The sequence below is a fragment of the Gymnogyps californianus genome, chromosome 1 (assembly GCF_018139145.2).
Source record: "Gymnogyps californianus isolate 813 chromosome 1, ASM1813914v2, whole genome shotgun sequence".
NCBI lineage: Eukaryota > Metazoa > Chordata > Aves > Accipitriformes > Cathartidae > Gymnogyps > Gymnogyps californianus.
Genome location: NC_059471.1, coordinates 23,928,932 through 23,951,838, shown reverse-complemented (window position 1 = coordinate 23,951,838; position 22,907 = coordinate 23,928,932). Strand labels below are relative to the sequence as shown.

General features: G+C 40.4%; 1 protein-coding gene across 3 annotated transcripts; it reads right to left on the bottom strand.

The window, feature by feature from the left end:
- Window positions 1–1,272: 1,272 nt before the first annotated feature.
- On the bottom strand, window positions 1,273–19,836 carry USPL1 (ubiquitin specific peptidase like 1). 3 transcript variants are annotated; one of them, XM_050904962.1, is made up of 9 exons: window positions 19,795–19,817; window positions 14,198–14,364; window positions 13,500–13,628; window positions 11,694–12,351; window positions 8,697–8,783; window positions 8,148–8,277; window positions 6,753–6,878; window positions 5,926–6,086; window positions 1,273–4,750 (listed from the first exon to the last, which is right to left on the bottom strand). In XM_050904962.1, exons 2-9 carry the CDS (start codon window positions 14,294–14,296, stop codon window positions 2,844–2,846), a joined length of 3,297 nt encoding a protein of 1,098 aa, XP_050760919.1. In that variant the 5' UTR covers window positions 14,297–14,364; window positions 19,795–19,817; the 3' UTR covers window positions 1,273–2,843. The 3 variants fall into 3 exon arrangements, with proteins under 3 accessions (XP_050760919.1, XP_050760939.1, XP_050760930.1); XM_050904982.1 differs by lacking the exon at window positions 14,198–14,364 and having other exon boundaries at window positions 19,795–19,836; XM_050904973.1 differs by lacking the exon at window positions 19,795–19,817 and having other exon boundaries at window positions 14,269–14,517.
- Between the last annotated feature and the right edge of the window lie 3,071 nt (window positions 19,837–22,907).

Genomic DNA, 22,907 nt, shown 5'->3' with positions numbered 1-22,907 from the left:
AGGCAGGATGTGAGAAGGCAGCCCTTTTTTTCCCCCCCGTGTACTCTCTGATAAAAAGTGCTTGAATATATCATGTAGTGAGGTCTGAATCAGAGTGCTACCTCCACCGTAGAGCTGATTCTGAACTAAAAGTTGTAAATCTGTAAGTGCCACAGTTGTGCCTTTTCCAAATCAGAAGACACAGACTGACAAGATTATGTGATGCAAGAGGTGAAGAAACATGTAAAATATAATCCCTTCAAGTGCTCAAAGCCGTTAGACTTTTGGAAATTTACCCTATAACACTGATAAAAACCTCCAAAATACAGTGACTAACTTCTGCTCACTAATCGTATTTGCTATACGCCCACCTAGTGTATTTCTAATCGACAGAAAACTAATACAATACTTGGTATTCTCTTTATGGCAAATAAAAAGCTGCATTTTAAAACTAGTCTCAAAACAGGAAGTCCAATAGCCACCAAATTCCATTTTCTTTGGTCATGGGGTTTTCATTCAATCTCAGCTGAATTCTCACTTGCACAAGATCAGAGGCAGTAAAACAGACAAATAGAAACAGGCAAATCTGCACAGCGTCATCTTTAGTTAACTATTTCAGAAAAAAGGCAGCAAAGAACTTGCAGCACTAACAGATGTAGTTTCATACTAACTTTAATCTCAAGCGCTATTTATTTGCTTTTGGAGCTTCTATACCTGTGTGTACCCGCACTGTATCCCACGCAGCTGCAGACCGAGGACTCCTAACATGAGTTTGCGGAGGTGCCGCCAGTGGTGATCAGAGATTCTGGCTTCTGTGTAGGTATATATGCGCAGCAGATGTGCCCCCATACCCTTCTCTGCTATTAACCTTACTATAATCCTTACCACCGGGACTTTCTCATCTTCTAGTGGGGTCTCTTCCTCATGTTGCCCTACGCACCCCGCATCACGCCAACCCCAGGCTCGCTGCTTCGCCTGGGTCTGTGTCATGTCCCGAGCCAGTGGTGAAGGAGCTCCCACGGCACAGCTGCAGGTAGCTGCAATCCAGTGGGCCACAGATGGTATCTGCACTTGAAGGCAGCTCCCCACTGCTTGGGGAAACCTCTGCAACAAGCAGTCGGGGTTGGGAGACACACCGCTTTTTAGTGGTTTGCATATATAGAAACCACTGGTTGGAAAACTCCGCAGGAAAATCCTATCACCCCCCCTCAAGTCTTGCAGAGGCACCTATTTTATTCACTGATAAATCAAACTCCAATTTTGGTCAGCTTTTTTTTTTTTTTTTTTTTTTAATAAGGGAATTCACAAACAGGCAAACATTTCACCAGCAGTACACCGGCACTTTACATTCAGAATCCATTGATTTGTTTTCTATTGTAACGTTACCAATTACAACATTTAAAACAAAGAAGGAGCTCAAGTTCTTTACAAAGACTTATATTTCAAGAATGAAACCATTCATTGTCTGAAGTGCCAGTTTGATAAACATGTACGTAATTGCAACAGAAATAGCTTGGCAAGGTGAGTTCAGTGGCACTGACAGTTTTTCAAACACTTTTTGAACCTGGTTCAAGCAATCCAAGACCATTTAAATCTGTAGCCGTGCCTTGTAATAACAATTATGTTCAACTGCACCTATTGGAAGAGTAAGACTCAGGACTTAATGTTTTGAACTTGGGATCTAAAACAATGAAAAAATGCAGAATACCTCTAAAAATGGCTGAAACAAAGACTTGCTGATAAAATCCTTGTTATTTCCAAGTACAAGAAAAACGTACAGCTAATCTAATTTAGCATATAATACCCTCAGCTCTGTGTCTATGAATTTAAAAGACTCCCATCTAGCAAAATGAAAGCTATACAAATCCAGAGACACCAAGATGTGAATCCCTCTGCTTCCTCACTGCTGTCTGGCCACATTTTCCATTGCTTTCTTCCTATTGACCTTGCCTCCCCTTGGCACTCACATACGGACAAGGGTGCACTGCTGTAGCCATGAAAAACTCCTAGTGAGAACAGTAATGGGTGCTAACTTACAGTTAACTTTAATTCTTAGAAACCTTTCTTTTATCAGTGAATTTGCAGCTATGAATAACTAAAAGTTACATCTGATATTCCTTCTTAGTGCTGCAAACTCTGGCCCAAATCTTAGTAATTTTACTTAAAAAATAACCTGGCTCAGAAGAATATTCTGCCAAATTATATTTTCAGTTACCCAGGATGAAAACTCAGTACGTGCTGTAACTCTACATAGGAAAATTTCTACCATGGATCCCTCCTTCCTTGGATCCAAGGGGTGCATACATCAGGGTGAGCTTGTAGAACGGTAATTCTGGAAAGAGTACAGTTCCTAACAGAATACCAGCCTCGAGTTTAGTGTTGCAAATGATCTTTGCATCAAAGGATGCAAACATCCCTGATTACAGAAGGTACTTTTTGGTTTTTTAAATGTCGGACAAAATAACTTCAGGAGTTGGGTGATCCTGTAAAATAAATCACTACTAAATAATATTTCTTACACAATTACATCATCAAGACTACTGAAGTTTATATTTTCTCAAACTCAGTAGAATATGGATAAGTTTTCCATATTAAAAGCAGCAAAAATTAAGACTCATAGGAGCTTTTAATTAAAAATCATCATCATATCTGACAGCTAAAATAACTGCTTCTCAAAAAAATAAAATGCATTAAAACCTTATTTGTCTGCTACAATAAAATTTTAAGGAAAAAAATACCTTAAATGTAAATTGTTCAAGTAGAGCCAGTGTGCAATTAAACTAGTTAAAAAATATAATTTAATAGTGCTTTGTTTCAAAATATACATAATATTGAAAAATACTTAAAATCAAGAAACCGAATATTTACCAAGTTTCAAACAGAGTTTCATCAAAATGAGGTAAATCTATGTCACCTGCCATTGAGCTTGGTGCTGAAATGCAGAACAGGTCTTCAAGGATATCTTCCCTTGTAGGACTTTCAAAAGCAAGTTTTTTCACACTGGGTTTGCTTATTGTATGAAGTTCCGAATTACTGTCCTTTACAGGACTGTAATAATTGTGGTCCTCGCTTGTCATTGCTGCATGTGGCACATTGGTCTTCTCATCAGACGCTGTCGTTGCAACACTGCTATCCACCATTTCCATATACATACATTCATCTTCACTTTTTGGAGCCTCTAAGGAAGCAACAGTTGAAGTAGGGGACAGTAATTCCGCCAGTATTTCATCATTGTTGTTATGGGCAGTGCACCCTGATACAGAGTTTGCGTTAAATTCAGATTCATGATCTGCGACATCAATCTGATACTGCAGTTCCCTTAAAAAGCTCTGCAATAATTCACTGTCATTGTGAGATTCAGTCTGTGATGGGGTGCTTACATCTCCACTCACTGGTTTTTCATGTTTCATCTGTTCCACTGCTAGCCTATCCAGTGAAGCCAACTTCTTCTTTTTAGCATTAAGTTTTTTTAACAGTTTTAGGCGAAGTTTTTTTGTTTTGTCACTATCTGACTCTTCTGCCTTCCCAGAGTTATAGCTAGGTGAATGGAACTGAGTCACTTTACCTGAGGTACCCAACGTACTTCCTGACTTATTCCAAGTTGGACCTTCAATAGTGGTATGACTTGGTGTTGGAAGACGAGTGCTTTGAGAAAATCCTTTGAAATTTGATAAAGGATGAATATTATTACTCTGAGGAACCACTGACTTCAGGGTCTCAGTTGTTTTATTTGTACCTCTGCTTTGAAATCCACCAAAGTTACTTGCTCCCTTAACTGGCAACCGCACTTCACTTATTTTTTGCATCGAGGGAGTTTTGCAACTTCTCTCATTCTTGAGAGCTGAGGCACTTGAAGGCATAAAAGAAGTATTCTTGCTTAATAATTTCTTTACCCAGCTTCCTACAAATCCTCTTTTTTGGTCTTTGTGTGAAGGCTGAAAAGAATTACTGGCAGCAGAAGAATTGGCAACCTGAGAATTAACTACAATTTTGCTTGCATCTTTCAAGTCAGGTGATTTTTGTATAATATTCTCTACAGGTGACAACTTCTTGTTCAGCTGTAGTTCTGAATTTAATCCATGTTCTCTGTTAGGTAAATTAGTTCTGTCATCTGTTCTTTGAGCAAGCGATGAGTCAGATGGGTCAGGGTCATGTTTTTTGGGCACAGGAGGAGTAATATTTGCTGGGTTCAACTCTTCTAGAGGTAAGCAAATGCTGGAATTTTCATATAACATGCATTTATTGTTCATAGTTAGACTAGTTCTAGCAAACTCTCCTGTATATGGAGTGTTAGGTGAAAAAGCTGATTCCTGCTGTTGCGGTGTGCCCATTTCAACAACAAGGTTATTTCCCACCATCTGTCCGTTCAGCAGCGATTTACCTTCTGAGTCAACTTGAATTTCTTCAAGCATCAGTGTTACAAGATCATCATGTGCCAGATTTTCTAAACCATGATGAACAATACTTTCATCCTCAGCTACCCGCTGCTGTTTTTTATCTGGAGTTCTCAGAGAATCCTGTTTGCAATGTTCTGCAGGTATTTTGTCTACGGTGTTATCAAAACCACAGTGCAACACTGTGGAATTTGACTGTACATTATTAAGAGGAAAATCTTCAATATTTTTACTATGGAACTGTGAATTCCGTTCTTCTGGCACATCAGAAGTTTTCTTTTCCCAGATAACAATATGAATCTCTGAAGGAGGAACTTCAAATCTTCTATGTCTCTTGCAATATGGCCCCTTTAAATCATCACATTCAAGCCAACTTCCTGAAAAATAAATAGCAACCAGTGTAGAGACTCAGAGACTTTTAAAATTAAAGTCACTATCCTCAGATACTTGTCAAATATTTTTATTAACCCATTCCCCTGACAAGCAGAAAATAAAGGTTTTTTTTTCACCATTCTTTATTACATCAGAGAAAACTGGGAGATTTCCACTGTAAAAAGGTCAAACACAAGCAGAATTTGCAGCAATATTATTACAGGTCAGAGTAGGTCAACCAAAAAACAAAGCTAAGGTTTTTTTTTTGTCTGAGCTTATGATGCTGACATCTTGTCTGAAAATACCCGTACAGGTCTGAGGGAAGAACCACCTCTCAAGTTAAGTTTTCCTGCAGACCTTTACATTGCCTGGGTGGGAGGCATGGGGGTTTAAGAGAAACTGCTCATTTTAATAACCTGCCTCATCATCTGCAAATTGTTCATAGATCATGAGCAAATATTTTACAGCTTTAGGAATTTAAAAATAGATTTATATGATATATAGGATGTCCCTAACTAGGCACTTCCCAGCTGCTTCCTCTTCCTATTTCTTCTTAAACTCTGGCAGTACGATTTAGACAATTTTCATGTTGTCACAACACTTGATAAGACTGCACTCCATTCTCTCTACAGAAGCATGAGAATCAAAATATTTTCACCTTCTCTGATTATGGAGTTCCCATCAACGGTACAACCATCATACCATTAGTAATGTTTCTAACATGGATTTGTGCCTCCTACCCTCAGGTGCAGTAAAGTTCAGAAATGAAAAGAAACTTCATTAATGCTGGTAGTTCCATAGGTTCCCTTGCTTCCAGCCAAGAATGGATTAATAACTGGCTTCAAAATAACCAATACCATTTGTCCCACAGCCATGCTCAGACTGTATTTTTTAACTTTTACAAAGTTATGAAGGGAAACAACTCTACCTAAATAACTTTTGCCAGTGAGTACAGTGTACGACAGAACACTGCTGAACCTATCAGTTAAACCAAACTGAAACCTTCACCCTGAGTAACAAAGTTCCCACAATTATTCACAAAATTTTACTATGAAGTTTAGAATACAGACAAAATAAATCCTTGTTGTTATATATGGACTGTTGAGACTATTGCAGCAACCCATAAAACAGTATTTGATGTAGACTCATGAAGTATTATAACAGAATTTATGGTTCTTACCATCAGGATTCAAAGACCAGGTTATGAAGTGCTTCTTATCTGTTTGATACTGAACAATAGATGTTATTTGGTAGGTGTCTTCTTCAAACTGAAATGAATAGTTCTTCAGGTTGTTATGTGGCAAGCCTTCTACAAAATGTAACATTAATATTGAAGGTACTCTAATAAAGAAACAATAAAGAACCAGTTTATTACAACAAAATAGCGGCAAAAGTTCCTAATGAAAAAGCAAGGCATCTCAAAGAGTATGTAGTTCTGCCCTTACTATTCTACTTCCACAAAGGACTCTTCAGATAGCACAGTAGTCAAGGGATAAGAATACCCCAACTGGATATTCCATTTTGTTATAGATGAGGGGAAAAAAACAACAGCACATAAGGGATTTTGGGAGTGGGGAAAAGGTGAAAAAAACAGGAGACAACTGTGCCAGAACCACAGTAGAAAAGGACATTGTTCCCAAGTCAAACTAGTAAAGAGATGGTCAAACAACAGTTTTATCCACCAACGGCAGGGGTTGTGAAAAGGCTGACACTGGATATCAGTTGTCTATATTTACTACTTGGTAGTAAGTATTTATGACCTGGCTCAAACACATGTGCTGGTCAGGACGTTAAACACTGCTCTATGTTTCATGTTTATTAAACACTATTTGCCATTTCAGCATTTAAGAATGACCTAAAATCCTAAAAAATGAGTATTTATCAGAGTTTAAAGTTTAGAATCTCTGTAACCCAAGATAATAGTTTGGTTTTGAAAGTGATACGTTCAATAAATGAAGTCTCAGAATTTTATGGATTTTATTTTCAAGTTCACATATTCAAACTTACTTTTCCAAAATCATCTGTCTTCTTTGAGATCTATCGCTACAGTTATTACATGGTCCAACATGAATAGCGTTAAGTGGATGCCAATCAGGGATTATATTTGTGAATGTTGTTAGTGTTTTCCTAAATCTGGACACACACACAAAAAAAAAAAAAAAAAAGAGTTGCTGATCAGAAAATAATATACATACACACTTTACCAGGAGGAAAAGAGCTATAAAAATGTTTGACAAAGCCAAATTCTATTCATATTCATGCCATTTGTGTGAATTCCACTGTGACTGCATCACATCCAAGTCAGCACTGAATTCAGTTCTGCCAAACAGTATCAGTCACCATTTGTTTTCAGCAGCTCTGTGGCCTTCAGTTTCACATTATTTGCTCTTTCTCCCTTAGCATGTTATCTCTGTTTCCTTTCCAACGTAAGACAGAGCTTGTACCAGGATCCGCATAATTTACTAGCTAACACAGAATCTCAAGGAGAGAAGGAAGCGGTAACAAATTACCTCAGAATCCATGTTATACAAGGTCTTGTTTTCAAAAAACAGTACATTCAGAACAGAGATTACACAGAGGTTATATTGTATGAAAATACAATGTACGGGATATTAAAGTGAAATAACGTAGTTTATTTATTCATTAGCCACAGAAAGACTTCCTTTATATTCAACCTAACCTAGATTTTTCAACTTTTAAAAAAACCACAGCATGTAACAAAGGCTCTTGAACACATCCTATTAACCAGGACTACACATTAGCTGGCAGTGTAACAGATAGCATTAATCTCATCTCACTTGGGGATCTAGAATTTTATTGAATAAACCTAAGATAGTGAAGAGAAACAGGTATTTTTCAAGTGAGCTGTCTCACTTTACTTGAAAGTGAGAAAAAGGTGTCTCTCTTTTTCTGCTGACTTTAAAAGGAGCCTAAATTACTAGCTTGTACCTGCAGCTACACAGAACTAAATCAATTCTCAAGAAATTAATTCCCTGTAACGCTATTTCAAAATAGATAAATTATGTGAGAGAATCTCTGATTCTTTGTAATCCAAATGAATATTACAGATATTCTTCAATAGCAAAAGTGTACCAGGCATATATTCTTTAGAACCACAACAATTTGTATACTCTCAGCAAAATATCAGAGTGAGCATGGCCAGGGACTCACAGAGTTACCTGTTATTTATTTCTTAATTAAGTGATAACATGGTTTCCTAAGACATGACATAGCAGTAAACAATTTGCAAATGCTAGCCTAAAAAAGTGGATTACGTAAAAGTTCACCAACAAGCTTAAGCTGTACAAAACCTGGGGATACGAAGAAAATCAACTATTATATGCACATTTAAAAAGGTAAGGTAGAACAGTTACATAGAAGCTACTTAAATAGAAACCTCACCGGTCCCGGTATTTGTAGCCACAACATACACATTCAAACTTCCATGAAAATGAATGCAAGAATAGTTTCTCAGCTTGTTGATCCAGTTGTAAGAGTAGAGGGAGCGCAAACACTGGACTCTCCTTCTTACCTTCAAAGATGGGGCAGAAAAAACAGTCAGTGAATATTTGAAATCAGCTTTCAGTACTTCAAAAAGGAAGAAGATAAGCTTATTGCTATGATTTTAATTCCAGTTATCCCTTCAAGGCTATATTTCTAATCCTCACAGCAAAGGGATTGATCCATGTTATTAGGTTGTTATCAATGACAATTTCATGACTACAGCGTAGTTACAAAGACAAGAATATGCTCTCTAGAAAGTCAAAAACAGTCAAGGGAAAAACCAGCTGATCACACTGTAAAGTATGTGTATGTCACCAAAAAAACCAAATGTATTTGCAAACTGTCTTGTATGCATACGTACATACGTATTTTTAGGTACTGACATACAAGGCTTTACATGTAGAGTTTCCTGAAAGTAAATACTGAGATTCTGCCCTAATTACTTACCCAATTCACACTTAAGCTGAGGCTGAAGCTGTGTAAACATCCTGTTTCTGATTTCATTGAGATGACATTCTGCTTTTGGAAGAACATCTAAAGAAAAAAATACATATGTCTTCATGTATTTATGTGTAACACTCCCACAGTTTCACACACATATGTACCCCTAACATGCACTCATTCTCTGCAAACTGATGCCTTTCATATTGACCCATACTTGCCTAAAACTGTTAGTAAAATAGCCAATGCTTGGTATTAATTGATTTGAAAATTAGAGAAGAATTTACACAAGTTATACACATTTAACTGCAGTCTGCTAATCAGAAATTACTTGACCTGACTTAAATTATGGCTAAGAGTGTGTACCAACAGCTAGATAGTAACAACATCTAAGGATAGTGTAACCAGACATTACAAACCCTGGAGATTCAGAGACTAAGAGTAGATTTTAAAACCTAAACTTTAAGATCAAAAGTGCAAAAATTTGCTTACGTGCTTTCTAATGATGTTATACAATTCGTAATAAAACATTTAAATGTGTTGTTCCAGATTAAATACTAATTTCCTAAGTCAGCCTTTAAAAGAGTAAAAATAATTTTTTAAAAGTGTACTTTATATATCTTAGTACCTATTTTAAATTTGCAAGTTACGTTGTTTCTACACAAACACATTCTTTAAGCACAAGCAAGAACATAACTTCTACTACACAATCATGATCATAAACTGCACAAATTAAAGGATGGATTTAGAACAGCTGTTGAAACTATTACTTATAAAATCTATGTATATAAAAAAGGTAAAAAGAAGTTTCTTGCAGCTCTATTGCTTTTGATTGTTTTTAAAACCAACCGTATGTAAAAGATGCTGAAAAATTACACAGAAGGGCAGAATAAATACTACACCTATTCTCCACAACAATACTCTTCATCCAATCCCCTCTTCACTGTTGCCCAAATAAACTAATTTGTTTTGCAGCAATTCCTGGAAATGAAAAGGTTTAAGTTATCTCAAACGACACTATATTCCAACACCTAACATCCCCATTTAAGGGTTCTCGCACACCAGACCTACTTTGCAAACACAGCACAACAGAGGGGAAAGAAAAACATCTCAGACAGGTTCTGTGATGGTAGAGGGTGTCCAGGTAATAGCTGAAAACCTAAAATCAAGCAGCCTGACTTTCTGGCAAGCAGAGTATATGAACTTCTTCAGAATCTTTTTGGATTTTTTTTTTCCCCCTGTGTAAAATAGTATGTTTTCTCTGCCACAAGGTGGATTAAACCATTTTTGATACACCTATTATTTTTCCCAAGAAAGATATGACATTCTTCAAGTTATCTAATGCTGTTCTGGGACTATAGTCTATATATTCAAACACACACTTTTCCTGGAGTGTCTATTGAAAAAAAAAATTCATGAAAAGTACTGGACCAGAGATCTGTATTAATTCTCTAACAGATGATCTCTTAGAATTTCAGACTTATGACACCAATGGGTCAGTTCAAGAGGACTAATCATAGAATCATAGAATGGTTTGGGTTGGAAGGGACCTTAAAGATCATCTAGTTCCAACCCCCCCTGCCATAGGCAGGGACACCTTCCACTAGACCAGGTTGCTCAAAGCCCCATCCAACCTGGCCTTGAACACTTCCAGGGAGGGGGCATCCACAACCTCTCTGGGCAACCTGTTCCAGTGCCTCACTACCCTCACAGTGAAGAATTTCTTCCTTACATCTAATCTAAATCTACCCTCTTTCAGTTTAAAGCCATTGCCCCTTGTCCTACAGGCCCTTGTAAAAAGTCCCTCTCCAGCTTTCTTGTAGGCCCCCTTTAGGTACTGGAAGGCTGCTATAAGGTCTCCCCAGAGCCTTCTTGTCTCCAGGCTGAACAACCCCAACTCTCTCAGCCTGTCTTCATAGGAGAGGCGCTCCAGCCCTCTGATCATCTTCATGGCCCTCCTCTGGACTCGCTCCAACAGGTCCATGTCCTTCGTATGTTGGGGGCCCCACAGCTGGATGCAGTACTCCAGGTGGGGTCTCACCAGAGCAGAGTAGAGGGGCAGAATCACCTCCCTCAACCTGCTGGCCACGTTTATTTTGATGCAGCCCAGGATACGGTTGGCTTTCTGGGCTGCAAACGCACATTGCTGGGTCATGTTGAGCTTCTCGTCAACCAACACCCCGAAGTCCTTCTCCGCAGGCAAAACAGATCTTAGTTTGAGAGTCTTAAACTGAATCCACAGTACAGAAAATGATCAAAGGCCATACTAGTAGATTACAGTGACACATCCTCCTTTGACTCCAGCTGTGCTGCCTGGAAGGTTGCCCCCAGCTGCCCATCACTGCGCCTGTGCTTGGAGGTTACAGTCCTCGAACCTGTTAAGCTGCACATGTGAGTACTCACTAACCCCTTCCAGACAATATGAACTAGGTTAACATGTTTGACTAATTTTGACTGAAACAGGTTAGGAAGCACTATCATCCACAGCACGGCTTACAGACCTCAGGGGAAGCATTCCTTCAGTGAGCACAGCTGGAGCCAGAAGAGAACATATGTTCCCAGCTTTACTATTTTTGCTGTGACAAGGCAACTGCCTGTTTATACAAGGTATAAACCACAACAGAAATTATTTTGAAGATTAAGATTAGAACAGCATCCTAATATGTTAACCAACAGAGGGGAAGGAAACAAAGTAAGGCTCAATTACATAAACAATTCACAAATTCTCTATCTGGGATATGACAAAAAAATTCAAGAGATGCTTAGTGTCTGATGCTTTCAAAGTGTGCATGTTTGCCCCAAGAAAAACAGCTTCAGAGGTTACCGGGATTCTGCTAGATAAAGCACACTACTCTGCAAATTCATGGGAATGAGTTGTAACTCATTCTTTTGTGATCTTGAAATAGAACAGAGGCATATTTAAGTGCACTGTACTAAATTCCACATATTTGTAGCAGATTAGATCAGTCTGAATATGAAGAAACAGCAGCTAAATTTACTCACCTTTTACTTTACTCCTTTTACAGGTATTCAGAAGCGCCGTTGCTTGATTATATTTTGTTAAGAGTTTCTGGAGTAAACACTTTCCATCATTATATTCTTCTGCTAGAGCAAATTTTAATGTTTCTAAGTGTACCAGTGCTGACAAAATACAATCTAACCAACAAAGATTATGCATGTTTCTCCACTGGAGACATAAATCTGTGTTATTAGTGGAACCTTTATCATCTTTGAGCAAAATTTCAGATGTTGTTGAGCAAAGTTCAGAATTTGGCAAGAGTTGTGTTCTGGGACTAGCAGTCTTAGGTGGACTTTCTTGATAGTTTTTGGTGTTGGTGGTTGTTTCAAAATCCACCTTCTGCATGCAGGACTCCACGTTGTTACTAGGTTTTTGCTGGTCATTTTGTAACACATCATGTAGGCTTGACTTGGGAATACATAAGCTATTCTGATAGCATTTGACCATAGGGTCTGTATTAGTAGTGTGATCAACATTTACCACGTTATTGGTTCTTGCTTTTTTTGGATGTGATTCAACAGGAGAAAAGTCACTGATATCACACAATTTCCTTTTCTTATGAGTAGATGGAACTTGATGATTTTCTGAATCAGCAGAAGTAATTATGCTGTTTAATGGTTTATAACCAAGTGGGTAAATACACTAAAGGAAAGAAAGAAAGTTACAGTGAAATCTACAAAGCAATTTCAGGTGAACGAGAGCTAAAAAAAGTATAAACCATACACTTAAAATGGAATGTAGGACTTCTGTAAAGTGATATTTTAATGAAATCAATACATAAATTCAACACATGTACGACAGGAAGGGTGTTTTATCCAACCACTGTCTTATAAGCCATTGTGAAGTAAGTATATCAGTAGTGACAATCAACACTACTTTTCCAGTAAATGCTTCCAACCCCTGAAAACAACCTAATTTTGCCAAGAAGGGTCCTCTTCTCTTATTCTGCTAAATCCTTTCCTTTAGGGTACAGATTTGGCATTATTATCTCGTGCCTGAGAGACTACTGGTGCCAAAACTGGCAGGGTATCTTTCAGGCTAGCCTGATGCATTAGACCAGGTGTTGGTAGGGTCTTACATATACAGCTATTCTGCAACCAGAATATAGTCAAATCCCTATTACCAATCTCCAGAATGATACTATGATTATTTAAAAGCAGGGAGGGATGGGAAAAGCAACTCAGAGACCCATATCTAGCCTAGTCTCTACTAATTTAAAAGCACCAGTCTATATGGGATTGCTATACCCTCTCCACATACACAGAGCAGTGGAGAAGGGAGAGGCAGCAAAATCACGACTCAAGAGGCAGCACAGAAATCCAGCTAAGGTTAAACTTAAAAGGAGAAGGAAAAAAAAAAAACCTGCAATTATAATTACAAACCTATTTGCACTACCCAGACTTAAGGAAGGGAAAACAGGAGACTCACATCTGCAAGAGTCATGTATTAGTTACATGGATCACCAAATTTTCACCTTGTATTCTGATTCGTACAACGATTTATTTAGTAACACTTGTGTTCCCTTGTTACATAAGCAAAACTCTCCTTTATTCATTTTAATCTACTGTTTTTAATACTTTAGGGTAGCTAGCTATGCCTAAACACTGCATGTACACGGGTTAGTTATGTTTTTGTCTATATACAGGCAAACATCATCCAGCATATGGACTCAAAGGGGTCCTATTTCAACAGCCTGCTTACCACCAACAAAATCTTTAAGTTCAAGTGGTGTAACTGCTGAAGGTAAAGGCCTCTGCACAACCAAACAAAACGGTTAATTAGTGTAGTACCTGAGGATTTTCACAAAGAAAAATGGACTCTTGAAAATTAATGCGGTAAGTCCGTAAAACTTGGATCTGGCCCTTCTCTTTGCAGACTGGACAATACTCATGTGCAGTTGTTTCCACAGGATTACAGTTCTAAAAAAAAAAAAAAAAAGGAAAGAAAGAAAGAAAGAAAAAGCAGCATAAATTTATGTATTTCGTATATTATCCCAAAGTAAGACATACATACATACCAAGATAGAAAACCAACGTGCAACTTCCAAATATAATACCTAATACAATATAAAAAAGTAAACTAGATTTTTTTTAATATTTATAAGATATATATTCATAAGGTAAAGTATTCTAAATAAATTTATCTTTTGATTTAAATCCTCAATATTTAATAAAGTATCTTTAACAACACAATTATGCAACATTTCATTCTACTTGAACTAAACCACAGGACACTTATTGCCAGGGAACACAAGCTCAGATCTTTGAAAGACAAATCAATTTTCACAGGAATGCAAACAGCTGTAAAAATAGTGCCAGTAAAAAAATCATAGGCACAGATTTACTTAGAATAATCTTTCGCCATTGTTATAGATTTCCGTGGAAAATAATTTTGAGAATTTTTTTTGTAAAATTAAGACCAATTAAAAATCTCTCAAAGCAGAGAAAAATATGAACTTTGCACACATGTAAAACAAGTTTCAACTGACTTTTCCCAAATACCCCACCATGTGGAGTGTCGATTTCCCTATACCAGTCCCTTCTCCAATCACTTGCAAACCATTTGTAGTCTTCTGGGTATCCATCATTCTGAGCCACTGGCTAATTTATGTCACTTGTAACAATGTCATGACCACTAAGGATTTTTCAAAGACTCCTGAAAAATAAGAAGTGAATAAAACAATTAAAGAAAAATTAGATTAAAGTTGGGGAAAAAAAAATATACCAACAATAACACAGCCTGTATATTCTGTGGAAATGAATTCAGAAGAGTATTTTCTAAACTGAAAATACTTATATTCTAGTGCAGATTATGAACTCAAAACTTTAAATTAAGTCACATAATAGATTTAACAGCTTTAGGCCCTGAATTTGCAAGCTTATCTATTCTTTGCACTCTACAAGGTCTCACATATTTTCCAAGTGCACTATACTTTGCAGAAATGTAGATGTCTTGCCTGGGCATCTCAGCTTACTGCATCTAACCCTCAAAAAGAACGAACTTCTTTAAAAATGGCTACAATAAGATCCCATACAATTAGAGATGGCTGCTGAGGAACATTAAAAAAAACAACCAACCAAAAAAACCCCACTGTTGCATCTTTCAAAACAGTGAATTTATTGCATAATAAACTATTAAAAGTTTATCCTGCAAACTAACAATTTTTAACTACAGAAGGGCATCCTGCTGTTAGTGCCACTTTTTGGAAACTTCTCCTAATGTTATTTTAACAATGTTACAGACTTCCTAGCAAAGTAAAGCTCTTGCACAGTATCATTGCTATATAACTCTATTGCATATTTTACAAGTGACACTGAATATTCTATTTCAAATGATTTCTCAAATTCAGGGCCAATTTTTTTGCCTTTCTCACATATCACACACACACACACAGACACATGTGTGGAGGACAACTTCAGTATGAACCAGGTACACATCAGAAGGCAGCTGCTTAAGTCCGTTCCTTCACTGGCACTGAGGCTAACTACACCTTGAATCAGCCAGAAAAACACAGAGGTTTAGAACTACAGAGACTCAATTCTGTTCCTGCTGACTTCAAATGGAACTAACTAGAATAAATACATATCTCTTTAAGATACAGGAGGAAGTTAAGGTAAGTTGAATTGCAAAGTCATCACTGTAATATCTTTCCTTCAGCCATGATTGTTCTCTTTTCATTACTTCCACTGAATAACATCCTCTCCCAGATCATGATGTCCTTTCAACCCTTTCTTACACTACAGCACTAACTCAAATTATAGATCCTTTCGAAAAAAGAGATTTCCCAAGGCATTCTTGGAGACCTGTGTAAATACCAGTTCAACCAAAAACCATTCATAATACTGGGCAAGGAGAGACCCTACAGAACTGGACAGAATGCTAAAAACCAACAAAGCATGAATAAAAAAAGTGCAGTAGGAAAATGTAACAACTCATTTCAAATCAGTCCCCAATGGCAACTTAAGAGAGGGTCAAAATGAGATGACGGTGTGTCCTATTGACACTTTCAATGTGTTCAGCAGCACTTTTCAGAATTACCGGGCTGCAGCATGCAAAGACAGTATACCCTGACTTATAAAACTAATGGTTGTAATGGAAGGTAAGAACATAAAAATATCAAGCCACGTGCCTTAGAGCACGTGTTTAGTTTTCAAAGTAGAGTTGGAAGGTGTACAAGAAACAGCATGGTCTCGAGCTCACTCAAGGTAAAAATTAATGAATTAGCTCAAAGTATACAAGCTTGTTGGACTACAAAGGAAAGGCAAGCTCTCCAATTTTTCACACAGTGGCAATAGCACTATCACACTGTGACTCAACTCTGTTATCATATATTTAGTCTAGCCAAGAACTTGATTTTTTTTTAATACAATTACAAGTTGTGCAGATATCAACCACACTAAAACACATAACTTTTACTCTCCATGCTATAGCTAGTAAGAAAATGTCTCTAACTTGTTCAGGGGACTTTTAGTCAACTCCTTGGCCTGAAGCAGTCTCAGCTCTCCAGAGTAAATAAAATACATAGATCACATGACTGGAACTCTAGGCAATTTCTCATCACATAAATACAACACACACTCAAAAAGGTTAGTAACACTAACAACCTGCAGGTTATTCCTTTTCAAACATGCCTTGGTTTTATAAAACATATCTATTTCTTTGCAAGTCCCTGTTTTCCCTGTTATCCCTCTCAAGAGGAAAGCAAGTATTTTTTTCAGTTACATTCTCTGTTACTTCTGCTCTTCTTTTTAAAGCTTAAGTACTGTTCTGAGATGTACAATACCTCCCCCAACTATAAACCCCCAGCAATAGTACTATAGTACTGGAGTCCAAGACTTCTATTGCACTTATGAATATAATAAACATTAAAAAAAAAGTATTAATTGTCCTTTTATTTCAAAGACATACACACCACAAGCAAATAAAATGCGTCTGCCAGTACTAGATACGCAGAGTGGTACCAAGTGGCCTGCCTGTACATTTCAGTATTTGTAACATTACAGCAAGTTATTAGTGATCTTTGCACGATGTACAAAAATTGTGTATCAGATCAACGTTGCCAAGAAAAATAGCCAATTAAAAGACTGCTGTATCAAGTACTGAAACAACCCATTGTAGCAACATGCAATATCTGCATTACAGATGAGAAAGTACACAGGAACATGCTTTCAAGCTTACTGGGTCATGTTTTAAACCATTTATCCTACTTTCCTTCTTTTATCCTGGATACTTGAAAAATGCAATGCAAAATATGCTGTGGGCCTGGTATAACTATTAAGGCTATGGTTATGCTTCCTTGAGTAGATGCGTTGATCTAACGGCTCGCTGCTGCAGAATAGGGAGGTCTCTCTTCTCTTTTCTCTTCTTTCTCTCCCCCACCTTCCCTGACATCTCACATCCTCGTCAGACTTTCCACAAGCTAACTGAACTCACAAAACAGCAGAAAACTCAATAAAGCACAAGTTTTTCTGCTACTCTAGTGAGTTAAATTGGCCTATGAAAAGATCCGATGCGCTACAGAGGTGACAGGGCAGAATACAGAAAACAAGGAAAAGGTGAAGGATTGGAGAGATATGGGTTTGATGGATGGACTGTTAGGTGACTAAGGAATTGGCTGGATGGCTGCATCCAAAGAATTGCAGTCAACAGCTCAATGTCCCAAGCAGAAACCAGTAATGAGTGGTGTCCCTTGCGGGTCCATATTGGGACCAGTACTGTTTAGTATCTTCATCAATGACATAGAGAGTGGGATCGAGTGTACCCTCGGCAAGTTTGCAGACAACACGAAGCTGAGTGGTGCAGTTGATACACTAGAGGGAAGAGATGCCATCCAGAGGGACCTGGACAGGCTACAAAGGTCGGCCCGTGCAAACCTCATGAGGTTCAACAAGGCCAAGTGCAAGGTCCTGCACCTGGGTCAGGGCAACCCCCAGTATCAATACAGGCTGGGGGATGAAGGGATTGAGAGCAGCCCTGCGGAGAAGGACTTGGGGGTGTTGGTGGGTGAAAAGCTGGACATGAGCTGGCAATGTGTGCTCGCAGCCCAGAAAGCCAACCATATCCTGGGCTGCATCAAAAGAAGCATGGCCAGCAGGTCAAGGGAGGTGATTCTGCCCCTCTACTCTGCTCTGGTGGGACCCCACCTGGAGTACTGCATCCAGCTCTGGAGTCCTCAGCACAGGAAAGACATGGATCTGTTGGAGCAAGTCCAGAGGAGGGCGACAAAAATGATCAGCGGGATGGAACACCTCTCCCATGAGGAAAGGCTGAGAGAGTTGGGGCTGTTCAGCCTGGAGAAGAGAAAGCTCCGGGGAGACCTTATTGCAGCCTTTCAGTACTTAAAGAGGGCTTATAAGAAAGATGGAGAGACCTTTTACAAGGGCCTGTAGTGATAGGACAAGGTGCAACAGTTTTAAATTTAAAGAGGATAGATTTAGATTGGACATGAGGAAGAAATTCTTTACAATGAGGGTGGTGAGACACTGGGACAGGTTGCCCAGAGAAGTTACGGATGCTCCATCATTGGAAACGTTCAAGGTCAGGTTGGACGGGACTTTGAGCAACCTGGTCTAGTGGAAGATGTCCCTGCCCACAGCAGGGATGTTAGACCAGATGATCTTTAAAGGTCCCTTCCAACCCAAACCATTGCATGATTCTATGGTAAAAGGGACCGGGACCTGAACCTTTTGATAAGAGCGAGCTGTACCTTGTGAAACAGTACCTTATAAATAAAAATCAGTTCCAAACTGCAGTAAGCAGGTGACAGAACACTGATTACATTACAGCGAAGAGAACACCTCTTTCTTTAAAGGCTAAAGGGACCTTAAAAATGACCTTCTTGTAAATCACCTTACAAGTCTTCTTTCCTTCATCAAGGGGATATTGAAAAGACGAAAAAAAACAAAAGTCTGAGAAAAAAAGAAAAATTTCCATTGTGTGATTAGTTACCTATCCATTCTTTATACAAGAAGAAATCAGAGTATTAAGTTTTTTCTTTATCTGAGGTAAGAACTATAAATATTCAAATCACAGCCCAGCAGAGAAAAAAAAAAATTACAATTTTGGCCACAAAATGTATTCCATTAAGTGCAACAGTAACAAGACATCATTGCTGTCACAAAGGAACACTCTCTACAGCACAGTCCTTAAATGCTGGGCAGAATTGTAAATCTCCCTTATGTGGAAGCAAACACAGATTTCTTTCCTGCAAGAAGCCTAACTCAGACTAAGGCAAATAAAACTGATGAAGTGTGCAATGTTATTACTCCACTGTTCTAAAAGTTTCTTCTACAGTCAGACTTCTCTTAAACCTCCTCATATTAAATGCTTTTATGGGTATATGACAAGGGACAGTGACTACATGTTTTGTTGACAAATCATTCAGTCCTGAAAAAAATGTTAGCGTGGGAAACATACAGCCTAAACTAGTGCAGTTTATTAGCTTCAGCTAAGGGGTGCAAGATTTCAGGAAGGGACTTAGCGTAGGCAGAGCCTCAGTCTCTGACCCAAGGCTGTGGAAACGAGTGGCACAGGGGTGGGATGCCAGCTAACCAGCTGCCAGGGCTGTGCTGGCCCAGTGTGCTGGTTGCTGCCCTTCCTTCAACACCAAAAGGTGCTCAACTGTTTCAGATAAACCTATGGTTAAACAGCCTCCTTGGTTCTTAATCCACATCCAGACTGATCCATATGCTATGGAAAGACTGTAGAAGAAAAGTGTTTATAGAGTTAATTGTTAGAAGATAAGAAAACTGTGCAAGGAGAATATATGTATATACACACATGCACTAGTACCTCACCAAGTGCATCTTTTATTGAAGAGTGCTTTCAGCCAGCGTAACCCGACCAGAGGGAACGCACACCTCAACCGCACAGCTACTGACATGAAATACTCAGTCGGCATTTAGAAACCCGTGAGACAACCGCTCCACCACAGCCCACGGAACGGGCACCCCCGCAGCCTGCCAAAGGGCTCGGCGTCGCCCGCACAGCGCCGCGCACGCCGGGACCGCCCCTCCCGGCGGCAGCCAGCCGGCCTACCGGGCCCCGCGGCGGGGGCAGGCAGCACGGCCCCGGCCCCGCTCTCACCTGCTGGCTGCCGCCGCCGCGCCTCGGCTCCCCGCGCCGCCGCTCCCGGCCCTCGGCGTCGCGCTGCCCGGCGCCCTGCGGAGCACACGCAGCCCTAGACCCGAGCTCCCGCGGCGGCGGGGCCGCCCGCCTCCCCTCAGCGGCCTTCCCGCGCGGCCCGCCCCCGCCGCACGTGCGCTCGGCGGGCGCAGGCGCAGGCGCGGCCCGCGCCGCGCGGCCGTCGGGTGCCGGCCGTTACTCACCCGCCGTTACTCGCCGGCCGTTGCCGCGGAGCGGCGGCCGGCGGCGTCAAGCGCGGCCCGCACCGCCGCCCGCCCGGCTGCTGCGCAGTTTCCGGCGCGTCCCTGCCGCCATGCCAGCCCGCCCCGCTCCCGGCAGGCAGCGGAGGCGGAGCCGCGGGCGGGAGCGGGGCTGCGCGGCGGCGGTGCGAGCAGCGCCTGAGGTATTCTCCCCTCCCCCCTGCCCTTCCTCCTCGCTCCCTCACGCGAAGCGGTGGGAGGGGACGATCCGGGCCGCGGGCCGCCCGCCTCCGTGGGGGCCGGCCCTGCGAGGAGCGAGCGGCGCGCCGCTCCCCTCCGCCGCCTCCCCGGGCGCCCGAGCAAGGAGGGGGCCCGCACCTGCTCCCCCCGCCCGCCGGAGGGGCGAAGCGCGGGGGCCGAGCCCGTTGCAGCTCACTGATGGGAGGCGGCAGCCCTGCCTGCCGTAGGCCTGCGGCCTCCGCGCCCCGCAGTGCCCGCCCCGGTAACGGGAGGGACCGTGCTGCCGCCTCACAGCCGCGTCGCTCCTGGCAATGCCTTTGCGCGTTGCTCGGGGCAGGGAGTTGAGGATTAATCTGCAGTTCGTTGAACACCTGCTTAAAATCACGTCCAGGGTGTGGTTTAACCTTGTCCGAGGTTCGGTACCTCGGGTCTTGCCTTTCTCTCCTAGCACTGAGACGCTGGTTCTGCCAGTTCTGCTTCTACCGAAGTGCTGCGGTGATGTGCAGGCTCCCTTTTGAAAATCTCTCCTCTTAGGCAGCCTAGAGTTTGTCTTGCAGTCTTTTTTGGAGGTTTCAGTCTCAAGAGGTTGAGGTGATGTGGGGCTCTCGATCTCAACGAGCGTTTCTGCACTAGCAGTCTCAGGCTGAAATAGCTCGAGTATTTGATGCTAGCTTTTGAATCCATATTGGCCCCTTTTCCTCGAGCATGAGCTGCAAGGAGCTCAACAGCAATGGCATTTAGGTCAGTGCTCTGCTTCAGTTACGTCAAGAAGGCTGTCAGTGTGGACCGAGCCAGCCTGGTCCCCGGGGCTTGAGGATGGAATGAGTCAGGAAATTGTTCTAGTGATAATACAAAAAAATGCTGTCTCTCTTATTGCCTGCCTCTGCTTTGCTGACGCCTGACTCTTGGTTGCATTTTTAAAAAGCGTTTAGCATTGTATGATTTACATCATGAAATAATCTGTTAGTATGATGGCTCCATTGTAACATCCGTAATCTAGCTTTGTGCTGTAGTTATTCCTTTAATTTGTACAGCAATGTTTGAAGTTTGAATTAATGTTTGAGGGGATTTTGCTCTTTGGAGGAAGTTGTTTGCCTGATTGGAGAAAGATTGTAATGAAACTTGGTAATAATTTTGTGAGGAGTACTTTTTTTAGACTGATCTTGCGTTTTGATTCATAAGTGCTTTCATTGTGGAGAATGTATTTTTTCTGTGTACTTTCATCAGGAGTGTAAGGCGCTTTTGGGTATGTTGAGTAGGAGAAGGAACTGATTGGCTCTACAGCCATTGAGACTGGTGTTTCTGCATACACATCAAATGCAGTGTGTGTATTTCATCTCTTTTTCGGTTGCTCTATTTGACTGTTAAAACTGGTCGAATAATGCAATCCACTGAATAATGTTGTTAAGTAGTTTCATTAGGTAGTTGTATGTATGCAATGATTTTTCTCATGGCATTTTACGACTCTCTGCGTATTGTGTTTTTAGCCCTAGTAATACTTACTTATGGTTAAAATACAGTGTTTGGATGTATGAAAATTAATATATGTTCTGCTTATTAATTTCAATAATAAATTTTTAGCTTGTTTTCATTGTAGTTTAAGTTTTTACTTTTCTGAGGGGTGACTAGGGTCCACTGTTTTGATTCGGGCTTCCACCAAGCATAAGCTTTCGTTTCAAGTGTATACTGCCTAACAGATGATGTGGTAAAAGGTGTTTGCTTGTATGTGTGTGTTTGTGCTCTAGAATGATTAAGCAGGTATTTTTCCTGCTTGTTAGCATGGTCTGACTTTGAAAAAGCTCCAGTATAGATTGCAGTTCTCTGATCAGTTAGAATTCATGACTTGCTGCTGTTAAGATTTTTAAAGCTACCTAATGCCTCCATTTTTTTTTGTCTCCCCCCTTCCCCCTCTCCTTCCATCTTTTTCGGTAAGTTAATTTATATTTGGGGACAGACTTTTTAATAGGGCCTGTAGCGATAGGACAAGGGGTAATGGTTTTAAACTAAAAGAGGGTAGATTCAGATAGATGTAAGGAAGAAATTTTTTACAATGGGGGTGGTGAAACACTGGAACAGGTTGCCCAGAGAGGTGGTAGATGACCCGTCCCTGGAAACATTCAAGGTCAGGTTGGACGAGGCTCTGAGCAACCTGATCTAGTGGAAGATGTCCCTGCTCATTGCAGGGCGCTTGGACTACATGACCTTTAAAGGTCCCTTCCAACCCAAACCATTCTATGATTTCAGGTATTTTTTATATACTGTTAAGTATCACAGTATAATTTACTGGTATCCCTCCTTTTTTCCTCCCTGACATTCAAGTTGAATAAAGGAAAGCTTGGGCCAAAGAAAGAATCCAGACCTGAGTTTTTCCATGTGCTTGAGGAAGAGAGTTTGCATGTTGGCAAAGAAAAGAAACGGAGGTTTTTCATCTCACAATACAATAGAACTTTGTTTGGCCTGAACAAAACAGTCCTAAAGTAATAATTACTACATGATGCGAACTCCAGAGTCACCAGGAATTGGTTTGGGTGTTCCAGATGTGGACTGGTAATGACTTTGGGATCTAGTTAGACTGCTATTTGCTCAAACTTTGTTTTCTCCAGCATGTTGTGTCAGTTTTACTAGATTTGGTTT

Excerpts from the sequence above, each read along its gene's own strand:
- USPL1 (XM_050904962.1), bottom strand. The coding sequence starts at position 14,296 with ATGATGGATACCCAGAAGACTACAAATGGTTTGCAAGTGATTGGAGAA. Across the intron at positions 8,278-8,696 it reads TCAGCTTAAGTGTGAATTGG|GTAAGAAGGAGAGTCCAGTG; the intron begins GTAAGTAATTAG and ends CCATCTTTGAAG. Across the intron at positions 4,751-5,925 it reads CTGGTCTTTGAATCCTGATG|GAAGTTGGCTTGAATGTGAT; the intron begins GTAAGAACCATA and ends TTTATTTTTCAG.